Source organism: Thalassophryne amazonica, chromosome 4 (genome assembly GCF_902500255.1).
Source record: "Thalassophryne amazonica chromosome 4, fThaAma1.1, whole genome shotgun sequence".
Taxonomy (NCBI): Eukaryota; Metazoa; Chordata; class Actinopteri; order Batrachoidiformes; family Batrachoididae; genus Thalassophryne; species Thalassophryne amazonica.
The window spans coordinates 43,411,864-43,426,812 of NC_047106.1; the positions used below are offsets into that span (position 1 = coordinate 43,411,864).

At 40.6% G+C, this 14,949-nt stretch overlaps 1 protein-coding gene across 2 annotated transcripts in view; it reads left to right on the top strand.

Moving 5' to 3' along the window:
* Nucleotides 1–14,949, top strand: part of LOC117508129 (phosphatidylinositol transfer protein beta isoform-like) — a 48,781-nt gene that overhangs the window by 23,626 nt on the left and 10,206 nt on the right. For both annotated transcript variants that reach the window (XM_034167791.1, XM_034167792.1), the window contains exons 7-8: nucleotides 4,305–4,388; nucleotides 9,801–9,878. In XM_034167791.1, the coding sequence (XP_034023682.1) occupies nucleotides 4,305–4,388; nucleotides 9,801–9,878 (162 nt within the window). The remainder of the gene's footprint in view (nucleotides 1–4,304; nucleotides 4,389–9,800; nucleotides 9,879–14,949) is intronic.

A 14,949-nucleotide genomic window follows, 5' to 3' on the forward strand; every position in this document is an offset into this window, starting at 1 on the left:
GGACCTATACTTTATTGACAGCCCTCGTATGTTAGTTTAAATGAGTCAACACCCCCGAGTCACACTAACTGCCAGAACGCTCGTAGCATGGGCCGAGGCGGAGGATTAGCAGCAATCTTCCATTCCAGCTTATTAATTAATCCAAAACCCAGACAGAGCTTTAATTCATTTGAAAGCATGACTCTTAGTCTTGTCCATCCATATTGGAAGTCCCAAAAACCAGTTTTATTTATTATCTATCGTCCACCTGGTCGTTACTGTGAGTTTCTCTGTGAATTTTCAGACCTTTTGTCTGACTTAGTGCTTAGCTCAGATAAGATAATTATAGTGGGCGATTTTAACATCCACACAGATGCTGAGAATGACAGCCTCAACACTGCATTTAATCTATTATTAGACTCAATTGGCTTTGCTCAAAATGTAAATGAGTCCACCCACCACTTTAATCATATCTTAGATCTTGTTCTGACTTATGGTATGGAAATTGAAGACTTAACAGTATTCCCTGAAAACTCCCTTCTGTCTGATCATTTCTTAATAACATTTACATTTACTCTGATGGACTACCCAGCAGTGGGGAATAAGTTTCATTACACTTAGAAGTCTTTCAGAAAGCGCTGTAACTAGGTTTAAGGATATGATTCCTTCTTTATGTTCTCTAATGCCATATACCAACACAGTGCAGAGTAGCTACCTAAACTCTGTGAGTGAGATAGAGTATCTCGTCAATAGTTTTACATCCTCATTGAAGACAACTTTGGATGCTGTAGCTCCTCTGAAAAAGAGAGCCTTAAATCAGAAGTGCCTGACTCCGTGGTATAACTCACAAACTCGCAGCTTAAAGCAGATAACCCGTAAGTTGGAGAGGAAATGGCGTCTCACTAATTTAGAAGATCTTCACTTAGCCTGGCAAAAGAGTCTGTTGCTCTATAAAAAAGCCCTCCATAAAGCTAGGACATCTTACTACTCATCACTAATTGAAGAAAATAAGAACAACCCCAGGTTTCTTTTCAGCACTGTAGCCAGGCTGACAAAGAGTCAGAGCTCTATTGAGCCGAGTATTCCTTTAACTTTAACTAATAATGACTTCATGACTTTCTTTGCTAATAAAATTTTAACTATTAGAGAAAAAATTACTCATAACCATCCCAAAGACATATCGTTATCTTTGGCTGCTTTCAGTGATGCCGGTATTTGGTTAGACTCTTTCTCTAAGATTGTTCTGAGTTATTTTCTTTAGTTACTTCCTCCAAACCATCAACATGTCTATTAGACCCCATTCCTACCAGGCTGCTCAATGAAGCCCTACCATTAATTAATGCTTCGATCTTAAATATGATCAATCTATCTTTATTAGTTGGCTATGTACCACAGGCTTTTAAGGTGGCAGTAATTAAACCATTACTTAAAAAGCCATCACTTGACCCAGCTATCTTAGCTAATTATAGGCCAATCTCCAACCTTCCTTTTCTCTCAAAAATTCTTGAAAGGGTAGTTGTAAAACAGCTAACTGATCATCTTCAGAGGAATGGTCTATTTGAAGAGTTTCAGTCAGGTTTTAGAATTCATCATAGTACAGAAAGAGCATTAGTGAAGGTTACAAATGATATGGCCTCAGACAGTGGATTCATCTCTGTGCTTGTTCTGTTAGACCTCAGTGCTGCTTTTGATACTGTTGACCATAAAATTTTATTACAGAGATTAGAGCATGCCATAGGTATTAAAGGCACTGCGCTGCGGTGGTTTGAATCATATTTATCTAATAGATTACAATTTGTTCATGTAAATGGGGAATCTTCTTCACAGACTAAGGTTAATTATGGAGTTCCACAAGGTTCTGTGCTAGGACCAATTTTATTCACTTTATACATGTTTCCCTTAGGCAGTATTATTAGACAGCATTGCTTAAACTTTCATTGTTACGCAGATGATACCCAGCTTTATCTATCCATGAAGCCAGAGGACACACACCAATTAGCTAAACTGCAGGATTGTCTTACAGACATAAAGACATGGATGACCTCTAATTTCCTGCTTTTAAACTCAGATAAAACTGAAGTTATTGTACTTGGCCCCACAAATCTTAGAAACATGGTGTCTAACCAGATCCTTACTCTGGATGGCATTACCCTGACCTCTAGTAATACTGTGAGAAATCTTGGAGTCATTTTTGATCAGGATATGTCATTCAATGCGCATATTAAACAAATATGTAGGACTTCGTTTTTGCATTTGCGCAATATCTCTAAAATTAGAAAGGTCTTGTCTCAGAGTGATACTGAAAAACTAATTCATGCATTTATTTCCTCTAGGCTGGACTATTGTAATTCATTATTATCAGGTTGTCCTAAAAGTTCCCTGAAAAGCCTTCAGTTAATTCAAAATGCTGCAGCTAGAGTACTGACGGGGACTAGAAGGAGAGAGCATATCTCACCCATATTGGCCTCTCTTCATTGGCTTCCTGTTAATTCTAGAATAGAATTTAAAGTTCTTCTTCTTACTTATAAGGTTTTGAATAACCAGGTTCCATCTTATCTTAGGGACCTCATAGTACCATATCACCCCAATAGAGCGCTTCGCTCTCAGACTGCAGGCTTACTTGTAGTTCCTAGGGTTTGTAAGAGTAGAATGGGAGGCAGAGCCTTCAGCTTTCAGGCTCCTCTCCTGTGGAACCAGCTTCCAATTCAGATCAGGGAGACAGACACCCTCTCTACTTTTAAGATCAGGCTTAAAACTTTCCTTTTTGCAAAAGCTTATAGTTAGGGCTGGATCAGGTGACCCTGAACCATCCCTTAGTTATGCTGCTATAGACTTAGACTGCTGGGGGGTTCCCATGATGCACTGAGTGTTTCTTTCTCTTTTTGCTCTGTATGCACCACTCTGCATTTAATCATTAGTGATTGATCTCTGCTCCCCTCCACAGCATGTCTTTTTCCTGGTTCTCTCCCTCAGCCCCAACCAGTGCCAGCAGAAGACTGCCCCTCCCTGAGCCTGGTTCTGCTGGAGGTTTCTTCCTGTTAAAAGGGAGTTTTTCCTTCCCACTGTCGCCAAGTGCTTGCTCACGGGGTCGTTTTGACCGTTGGGGTTTTACGTAATTATTGTATGGCTTTTGCCTTACAATATAAAGCGCCTTGGGGCAACTGTTTGTTGTGATTTGGCGCTATATAAATAAAATTGATTTGATTTGATTCTAGATCTGTTGGTTCTTCGAAATAGGTGCTGGATTCACAACAACATATACAGATCAGCAAACCTGCTCTGGAGCAGGCTTGTTGAGTATGAATGGGATTAGATGACTGAAATTAAATCCCTAATTTTGGGAACTCTGCTCAATCATTAGCTGTGTTCTTGTCAGAGATGCCTGTTGTGATCAGTGCATTAATGGTAAGAAGACAGAATTGCCAAGTGGAGAAACTTGCATGCCCACCTAAAACCAGTCTCCCATTGCAGATTTTTGATATCCGATTCTCTACGTTTGTGGTGCAGAAACCCCAATCAGGGCCTGAAATGGGGTGTAATAGGTAGTAGAGGAAGCATTGCAGGTTATTCTGAGCTACTGGGAAAGTTTTAATCATGTTCAAAAATTGTGGTGTGGGGAGACATCATGATCTAAACCTGAGAATAGTCCGATGTAATTTTCCCTTTTTCATTTATGTGCCTTAACGCTCATGATTCGATCTGTCCTGTCTCTGGTGGATGCTGAGATGGTTCTTTGACCTCCAGAATTGACGACTGTAATGTATTATTTTCTGACTTACCACATAATGGTACACGATGCCTTCAGATGATCAAAAAGTTTTAACTAGAAATGGAAGGTTGGTTACATCACCCCGGGGTTGGCCTCCTTTCACTGAGTCCCTGTTATTGTGAGAATAGATTTTATTTTTGACATATAAAATACTTTTTTTTTTTTAACAAAAATTAGTGCACCTTCTGTATCATCACATATCTTGCTGTCTTGGGTTGTGTGTGTATTTGAACCCTAACTGCATAAAAAGTCTTTTGTTGTGTGTTCGTTTGTGTGCTGGGAGTAAAAAAAAATTACATGCTGACATTAGGTAGACAGGTTTTTATCTGAGACTCATGATATTTATAATTGGTAAATTATTATTTTGGCTCTGTAATTGTGCATAATTTTTCAGTATTGTGCATGCATGACATTTCAATTATGCTTTTGGTTGTCTATTTTTGTGCAAAGTTTTTAAATGCCTTTGTAGTTTCTCTTGTTATAATGTATAAATATAAAAGAATATATATTATTCGTGTTACTCCTTCATCTGGATGTTTGATTTATCCTGCTGCAGGTACATGGACTGGATATAGCAACACAGCAGAAGGTTGAGATTGTTCACATCGACATTGCTGACAAAAGTCAAGTATCTGGAGGGGTAAGCCCCCCCCCCCCCTCCCCGCATGTTTAGCTAGCACTGTAAAACTCTTTGAGTAGTAGTTGAAAGTCCTGCATAACATCATAAAGCAACTGAGTAGCTAAGTAGCAGGTTTATCAGTTACATCAATTTTATACATTTTGTTCATTTCTTCAATCTGTGGCAGTGCACCAAAAGTTTTAAGCATGCTGCCATTTCTGTATAGATGGTTTTTTTTTCCCCTTCATTAGTATATCAACATACCATTTTTTTTTTAACCCGCTTAGTTATTTAATTGTGTGATATTTGGATTAGACTTTTTTTGCACATTTTCACCTTTTCTTTGCCTTTAGCCCAAATTGATATCACAACCTGCATGTTTGTTTGATAAGATTTCATTGAATCAATCAACATTTATTTCTATAGCCCTTTATAGCAGCCAGACAGTGTCCAAAAGGTTTTATAGTAAAATGAAGGAATAAGAATTCACAAAAATGAAACAAACGTACAACAGAATTAAAAAGGCACATGCAAACAAAATGTGTTACAATGCCACCTGGTGTTAAAAGCAAATTTAAAAAATATGTCTTGAGCATTGATTTTACAAAAGTGCTTGGTCAGAAATGGTGCATAAATCAGGAGGTAACTTGTTCCACAGTCTGGGTTCTTCTAAAGCAAAAGTACAGTCACCCCAGAGTTTATACTTTGACCTTAGAACATATAAGTAAAGTTGACCAGACGCCCGTAATGTCCTACTGTATGTACGGAGAGTTAAAATTTCAGAAAAGTAACATGGTGCAAGGCCATTAATAGCTTTATAAACAAACATTAAAATCTTAAAATCAATTATAAAATAAACTGGAAGCCAGTGGAGTGAGTAAAGTACAAATACATTATGCTCACTTCTGGATGTGTTCATTAAAAGACAAGCGGCAGCATTTTGCACAAGTTGGAGGCGTACAAGAGAAGACTGGTTAACACCAGCATAAAGTGCATTACAGTAATCAAGTCTGGAGCTGATGAAAGCATGAATGGCCGTCTGAAGATCACATCTGCTGAGGAAGGACTTTACTTTAGCCAGAAGACATAGCTGGAAAACTTGCTTTGACAATAGAGTTTATTTGTTGATCAAACCTCAAACACATACGTGTCAGTGCTTTTTGCTTCACGCCGTCCTCAGAAAGAGACTTTAGGCGTATTTGGGTGGGGCGGGAGGAGCGTTAGTATTTGTTGTAATGCATTGCAACAGGTTGCACGTCTGCAGCTGTGTTTTTAGTTTCACCACAACAGAGGACATGGACAGAGTGGCACAGAGTTTGAAAGAAAAGTTCAAAAATAGCTTTATAAACTCTGTTCTTTGCGCTCCGTGTCCTCACGCTCTGAGACAAAGAAGAAAACACTTTTTTTTTCTTTTTTTCAACTCGGACCTGCTGCGCCAAACAGCGGATTGACAGCTCGCAGCGTCAATGCTGATGTAAACACAGAGAGTAATTACAGGTGTACATACTGAGCGTGTTACACTGGTACTTCCATAACACTGTGACTGGCAGAGACCCCAAACAGGCATCGTATGAAAATCGTGGCAAAAATGGATGGTTTTGTCTGAAATTGGCACTTCGACAAGGGCGTACGCAACCATAACAAGAGGATGCAGCGCCCGTATTTCCCTGTTTAGAAAACCCCGTTATAGGTTTTGTGGATCCACTTGCAGAATAACTGTACCAATTCTGTGCTTTCCCTGCTGCTGACGGGGAATGAATAGAAAATTCCGTTTATTGCTTTGATTTGGTTTTCTCTGTGGAAGCGGTCTGTCTCACTCTGTGAACACGGTACCTGTTTCTCTTCAATTATTGATCCAGCATCCATGAAACCATCTGGCACATAGCAGATATATTGGGTATATAGGGTATATTGGCAAAACAAAGTTTTTATATTTATGTTTTTAGATTTATCTAGTTTATCAGACTGGCATTTAATGAGCTTGCCTAAGCTGTTAATTTTTGCAAGTTACAAGATAATAAGGTATTTTGTTTTAGAGTGATTGTATTATCAGCCTGGAGGGAATGGGTTCATAACTGTTCACCCACTGCGTTTTGCCGGATGTATATCTAGGCTTTGAAAAAGCTTGGGCTTTTTCAAATCCTCAGGAAAAATGGTGATATACATGTACATACACTCAGCAAAAATATAAACGCAACACTTTTGGTTTTGCTCCCATTTTGTATGAGATTAACTCAAAGATCTAAATCTTTTTCCACATACACAATATCACCATTTCTCTCAAATATTGTTCACAAACCAGTCTAAATCTGTGCACTTCTCCTTTGCTGAGAAAATCCATCCCACCTCACAGGTGTGCCATACCAAGATGCTGATTAGACACCATGATTAGTGCACAGGTGTGCCTTAGACTGCCCACAATAAAAGGCCACTCTGAAAGGTGCAGTTTTATCACACAGCACAATGCCACAGATGTCGCAAGATTTGAGGGAGCGTGCAGTTGGCATGCTGACAGCAGGAATGTCAACCAGAGATGTTGCTCGTGTATTGAATGTTCATGTCTCTACCATAAGCCATCTCCAAAGTCGTTTCAGAGAATTTGGCAGTACATCCAACCAGCCTCACAACCGCAGACCACGTGTAACCACACCAGCCCAGGACCTCCACATCCAGCATGTTCACCTCCAAGATCGTCTGAGACCAGCCACTCGGACAGCTGCTGAAACAATCGGTTTGCATAACCAAAGAATTTCTGCACAAACTGTCAGAAACCGTCTCAGGGAAGCTCATCTGCATGCTTGTCGTCCTCATCGTGGTCTCGACCTGACTCCAGTTTGTTGTCGTAACCGACTTGAGTGGGCAAATGCTCACATTCGCTGGCGTTTGGCACGTTGGAGAGGTGTTCTCTTCACGGATGATGCGAAGGAGATGTGTTGCACTGCATGAGGCAAATGGTGGTCACACCAGATACTGACTGGTATCCCCCCCCAATAAAACAAAACTGCACCTTTCAGAGTGGCCTTTTATTGTGGGCAGTCTAAGGCACACCTGTGCACTAATCATGGTGTCTAATCAGCATCTTGGTATGGCACACCTGTGAGGTGGGATGGATTATCTCAGCAAAGGAGAAGTGCTCACTATCACAGATTTCAACTGGTTTGTGAACAATATTTGAGGGGAAATGGTGATATTGTGTATGTGGAAAAAGTTTTAGATCTTTGAGTTCATCTCATACAAAATGGGAGCAAAACCAAAAGTGTTGCGTTTATATTTTTGTTGAGTATATGTTGTAAGATAGGATGACTGTTTTCCATATAGTTATTTTGTGTGATTACCCAACCAATTTTCTATACCCGCTTACTCTGCGTCCTATTTTATGGGGTCGGGGTGGAGCCTGTCCCAACAGTCATAGGGCGTGAGGCAGGGTACACCCCGGACAAGATACCAGTGTGTTGCAGGGCTGTGTAATTACCCTTTACTGTTAAATACTGAATTATTTTAGGTGAAATACTGCCTCTACTACTTTAGCGGCGCTCATCAGTTACATTATGGACTTGTAAACAACTCTTAACTCTCAAGACTTTTATGTTACTAGGTATACATGTAAGCGTTTTTAATGTATTTTTAACACAGGTTTTTTTTTTTTCTTCAGAGTTCTTTCCACACCTACTGTAACCCCCGTGTTTTTGGGGAAGTGTGCTTGTTATGTCTTTTAGTGAGTTCTGTCTGTGTAGTCTCACGGGTATGCGTATTGATTTGGGCTATCGCCTATCTACCAATATAGTAAATATTCTGCTCATCTGTAGTCATTGATAATGTTTACATGGACAAAATAATCAGATCATCACTCATCTTCAACTGCTTATCCGAGATCAGGTCACGGGTGCAACAGTTCTAGCAGGGGACCTCAGACTTCCCTTTCCCGGGCCACATTGACCACCTCTGACTGGGGGATCCCGAGATATTTCCAGGCCAGTATGGAGATATAATCTCTCCACCTAGTTGTGGGTCTTCCACGGGGTCTCCTCCCAGGTGGACGTGCCTGGAACACCTCCCTAGGAAGGCGCCTAGGAGGCATCCTTACCAGATGCCCAGTCCACCTCAGCTGGCTCCTTTCAATGCAAAGGAGCAGCGGCTCGACTCCGAGCTCCCCACAGATGACCGAGCTTCTCGCCCCATCTCTAAGGGAGACACCAGCCACCCGCGATCTAGTTCTTTTGGTCATGACTCAACCCTCATGACCATAGGTGAGAGTAGAAACGAAGATTGACCAGTAGATCAAAAGCTTCGCCTTTTGGCTCAGCTCCCTTTTCGTCACAACAGTACGATAGATCAAATGCAACACCACCCCTGCGGTCAGTGCCTCAGGAGTGGCAAACTGCAATGGTCGTCCCCATATTTAAAAAGGGGACCAGAGAGTGTGTGCCAACAACAAGGGCATCACACTACAGGGGCAATAATCAGATTATTGACCTTATTCTAATTAAGACTCTATTTAGATTATGGTGTCTACATGAGTTGCTTAAAGAATAATCCATTTATGTTCCTGTTTACATGTTGCAGAGCATAATCTGTTTATCATTCACAGCCGCATTGCGTCCTCTGACTTGTGTTGCAGCATGCTGTCTGATTAAGATGTCTACAATGCACTTTAACAATCAGAATAGGATTGGAATGCTCCACATGTCTTGATCAGACTATTGCTTACTCTGATTATGACCTTATTCTGTTTAAGGTAATCAGAAAACTCTGTTTACACGGCAGCGTCTTATTCACAATATGTTGGTAATCACAGTATTGCTGTCCATGTAAACACAGCTATTGGGCAGCGCAATCTCATTTGAACCCTGTGTGATATTACGGGATTTGACCACTTATGTGGAACTCCGCTCTGTTGTGCAATATATACACAGCATAAGGTTGCACAGAAAAATGGTGTACTCTTTTGTTTTCGGCTACAATCACTGAAGCAGTTGCGAAAAGGTGTTTTTTTTTTTTTTTTTTCTCCCCGGTTCCCAGTGGAGAAGACTGTCGGTAAGGGTTAGCATACACGGCTAACCAGAGTAGCTGTGTTCTCTCGCCTGCAAAACCGCCATGTGTGTGTGCTCCAGGTCATAAACAAACTGCAACACATGTCCACTTTCCCACCACATCATCACTTTTTCTTTGCATTTTCACTTTGTTTGCGTGTAATTTGTCCAAAAACTCATTGAAAATGCAGTGTTTTTTTCCCCTGGAAGTAGAGAAATTACATCATATGCGTCATATTTTACCCCTTTAGCACCTGCCCTCAAACGAGACTGCAGTGCCCTCTTGTCTTAACCACTTTGTGCATCACACCTATTACTCCACTTTTGTTCACTGTAAGAGAACTTGCTGTTAGTTCAAATTGTGTCATTTATGGCTGCACTAATGACTGAATTCCTTCCATAGGACTACAAACCGGATGAAGATCCTGCAACTTTTCAGTCAGTAAAGACAGGTAGAGGCCCTCTGAAAGAAAACTGGAAGGTATTAATTACTCTTTCATAATAAAATTAGCCAATAAATTAAACTAAAAAATATTTCTTGGTATATTGATGTTTGCTTAGTTGCCATAATGATTATATGTCTGGCATGAGAGAGGAACTTGCCACCAGTTATGAAAATGAAAAGTAGGGGCAAGTGGACCAACATATCCTCCAGGCTGGATGGCAAACCCAAAGTCAAAGTCTGTCTCTGTCCAATATATACAGTAGATCCACAACAAACATAATGAAATATGACTGTGGGTAACTTCTCACAGCTTGGACAGCTGCAGTATGAATACAGTCGGACATGTTTTGCTTTAAATCTTCCTGATATATCCTGTTTTGTTTTAAAGGGTTGATAGTAGACTAGATTTCAGAAAGACAAGTTTGTCTCATGTTTAGTAACTCGCATTCTCACAAATAACTCTCACAATAACTCACAAATGTTTAGTATTTTTGTGTAGATAAAGTGGCAAATGTAAAATTTAAATTTCTGGCATTTGGAGATGAATTTTTTTTCTTCTTCATTAAATTTGACAATTTCACACCAACAAATGCATAAATGTGTAAATGATACAACACTGCTACTTTACCACCAATCTTTAGATCTGATTTCTTTGACCTCTTAATTCTAATATATGTATTTTATTTGTTACTGGAATTGTTACAAATCAGTTTTATTTTTGCGATATTAGACACTGAGCCGTGAAGATTATAAAAGTAGTAGCTGAGTTTACCAGTTCTACGCACGAACAATAGAAAAGAATTTTAGCCATGTCATTGTATATTTCATGTCACTTTAGTTAAAGTGTAGGTGACATGTAATGCCATGTTTCATTAATATTTAAGACTAAAATTAAACAACAGTTTGGAATTTATCCTTTCCTGGTGCACAGTTCTTGAAGAGATACATATTCGGATTTTGAACTGCGTGCCACTAAAAACCAGGAACTTCCCAGCATGCCAACATTGCACACACCCTCTCACGAGCGCCACTAGCTTAGCTTATGGAAAGCTAAAAGTGGACTCTCTCATTATGGCCGAACAACTCTCCAGTTTGAGTATTCTGTGTTAGTACGCGCCTGTAGCCGACGTGCTTGATGAATTCCTGCTCAAAAACTAGTTCCCAGATAATTGATAATGAGTATGTCTCATCTACGTTAATTCTAAAATTTACCAGTAATAAAATTATAACGATAACTTAAGTTTTAAGAGTGGCCGTAATAAATGTTTAAGAAACTTAAAGTTTATGAGCAACTTCACCTGTCACTGCTCAAGCACATTGTAAACATTGACACGATGGAGTTTGATGCAGAAAAGTTCATAAATATACGATTGGAATGGTTTGATTACCATTTACAGTTGTCGATGAAAAACTTGGGGGTTAACTTCATGTTAAAGTCAGAACAAGAAGCTGCACTGAAAGAGATCTATCTGGGAAGAGACACATTCTGTGTGTTGTTGCTCCAACGAGAGCGGCACTCTGAGCAGGGTGGCGAAAGTAGTCCGGCGAGCTCAATCTGTGGGCGCGAGCTATCCCACAATGCCAAAATAGCAGAGATGTCGATCCAATGAGAGTGGCATTCTGAGCAGGGTGCATTGGACAAGGAGGAGGAGGAGGTGGCGTCAGCTCCGGAACCATTAACTTAATTGTCCCATTAATTTATGGATTTTTACCGCCTACTGACGGCCCTGTAGTTCGGGTTGGAACTGCACTATGTTTTTGGTGTCAGAACGGTTACTTTTCGTCGGTAGAATGGCAGGTGGAACACTTATAAGACTTTATTGATCTCACAGTGGATATATTGACGAACGCGCACTTGCACAGAGTCCCTGGCTTCTCCACTCCACACAGAGACAAAACAGAGCATCTTCAGATTATTTTATCGTTTTCTGGACCATGGGATAATGTCGTCGCATGCAGACTGAGACGTTATGAAGCACTGGGAGTCTTTTTCTTGCAGCGCAAAGCCGCTCGTTAACAACATGGTACCACATCGATCAGCCGCAATAACTGATTACAGCTGGTGCTGGAATCTGGCACCAAAGTGCCAACAAATGGACAGAAGGAATTATTTTTCAGATGTGGTTTTGTAAAGGTGGATAAGTTTAAAGATGATCTCATTGAAACGGACGGGTAAGACTATAGAGGGTTTTCAATCACCTGACGATTAATTACCGTCTCCATCGTGGATTACTACGCGGCTGGTGCGTGAAAGAAAATAGAGAATGAAATTTTATTATGAGGCTTTAAACCCTCGAGATAAAGCTGTTTATCGTGATTGATGTGTAGCAGTTGGTTCAGTGGATCCGTAACACAGCTGAAATCAACGACAAATGATGAAATACCACTATAGAGGGTTTTCAATCACGTGACTGATTAGTTACCGTCTCCATCGTGGATTACGACGTGGCTGGCACGTGCAAGAAAATAGAGAAAATTTAAGCTTATTACGAGGCTTTAAACCCTCGAGATAAAGCTGTTTATCGTGATTGATGTGTAGCAGTTTGCTCACTGGATCCGTATGTTATACCGGATAGCAAATTTAATGACGATGTAACGAAGCAGCTCGCTCCCAAAGCCGCCTAGAAGAGCACTCCAGCTACCGGCGGTGTGAAGAAGCCTCCGTTACAGGCCCAGCACTGTGGCGCAGAGAGAGAGATCCCCTGCTACCAGAAGTCCACTGAGCTGCTGATCCGCAAGCTGCCGACCAAGTCAGCCTCGCTGGCCTCCTGCAGAGCATCACAGTGGAGCTCTGAAAGCGGAGGTCGGTTTTGATGTCCTGAGTGATTTCTCTCACCAGGCGCTGGAAGGGCAGCTTGCGGATCAGCAACTCGGTGGATTTCTAGTAGAGGCGGATCTCTCTCAGCGCCATGTGCCGGGCCTGTAACAGTGAGGAATCTTCACACTGACTGTAGCCGGCGCGCTCTTCCGAGCGGCTTTGGATTTGGATTTCCGAGCGGTCTGTTTGGTTGTGACCATATTAAAGCTTCCTTCAGATTTGCTGAGCCAGGTCTCTGTGTGTCGCTTAGAAAGCTCATAACACTCCACTGCTTGATGCACAATAACTGCTGGTAGCCTGTAAAATGAGCGACCTGCCACATTTTTATCACCTCTGAACAACCGACGACAGCACAAAAGTTGACCATTGTTTGTTGAAGCTTCTGCAGTTGTTCGCCAAATGCACGTAGCATATCACAGCGACCACTGCTTCGTAATCCACAGTGGCCGCGGGGTGCAAAATCATGTGACCGATACGTCACATGAAAACCCTCTATATATTTACTTCTTGTGTGAATGGTTTTGATATTTAATAATGTATTCAAGAAGGAAAACAATATTTATAAAAAAGAGCTGATATTTTCAGTCCCTTGTCATTTTTCAGATTTGAAATTGTTTCTAAGAAAAAAAAAATTAAAACAAAAAAATCCACACTTCTTCATCACTTTTTTTCTAATTTCAGAGCAAAATGATTTTTTAACCAGTTGATTACGACCAAAGAGCTGGCAAAAATAAAAGGAACGTAAAAAGTTTATCACCTCCACCCATGCTGAAATTGCCTGTATTATTTATTTGTAATCAATATGTGTTCTGAACTCTGCCAATATCGTCACTGTTGTTAGACTGAAGGTTTTCCTCCAAAGTTTATTGTCATCTGTATAAGGCTCAAAACCATAAATGCTGTGTCCCCCACAGCTGCTTCAGAAACTCCTTTGGACTGCACTTAAAAATAAATAAATAAATAAAAAAAAAAAAAGCTCCATATTAGAAAAAAAATCCTCCTCCAGACTGCACTTTAAAAAAAGCTCCACACTTGGAAAATTGTCCGAACACAGCTCGACCTCCGCCATGTTTACAATTGATTTGGGCTTGAATCAGCAGGTGCTGTTCTGGTGACATAACATGACATGGCAACATTATGGCAGTGGCTGAGGGCTGAACAGGGCTGAAATAGAGCGCAGGCTTCAGACAGCTATAGTTTATCCTTCACCTACGTACTTATCATTGACTTTTATTGTTCAGGATTTTTTTAAATATCATAATTTTTAATGATTATTTATGCACATTTTTTGGTGTCACCTTCACTTTAAGGTGTAGTAACTTGCATTGTTTGTATATTCTAGTAATTAATTTTGATACAGCAATTTCTGACATTCATGAGACTGACATGAATGATGATAAAAGGTGATAGCATGTCATATCACTCAGTGCTCTGGGATATACAGTGAGGAAAATAAGTATTTGAACACCCTGCAGTTTTGCAAGTTCTCCACTTAGAAATCATGAAGGGGTCTGAAATTTTCATCTTAGGTGCATGTCCACTGTGAGAGACATAATCTAAAAAAAAATCCGGAAATCACAATGTATGATTTTTTTTTTTAAATAATTTATTTGTATGTTACTGCTGCAAATAAATATTTGAACACCTACCAACCAGCAAGAATTCTGGCTCACACAGACCTGTTAATTTTTCTTTAAGAAGCCCTCTTATTCTGCACTCTTTACCTGTATTAATTGCACCTGTTTGAACTTTTTACCTGTATAAAAGACACCTGTTCACACAATCAATCACACTCCAACCTGTCCACCATCCAAGACCAAAGAGCTGTCTAAGGACACAGGGACAAAACTGTAGACCTGCACAAGGCTGGGATGGACTACAGGACAACAGCCAAGCAGCTTGGTAGAAGACAACAACTGTTATGATTATTTATTAGAAAGTGGAAGACACACAAGATGACTGTCAATCTCCCTCAGTCTGGGATTCCATGCAAGATCTCGCTTTGTGGGGTAAAGATGATTCTGAGGAAGCTCAGAACTACACAGGAGGACCTGGTCAATGACCTGAAGAGAGCTGGGACCACAGTCACAAAGATTACATTAGTAACACATGATGCTGTCGTGGTTTAAAATCCTGCAGGGCAGCAAGGTCCCCCTGCTCAAGCCAGCACACGTCTAGGCCCGGTTGAAGTTCACCGGTGACCATCTGGATGATCCAGAGGAGGCATGGGAGAAGGTCATGTGGTCAGATGAGACCAGAATAGAGCTTTTTGGAATCAACTCCACTTAC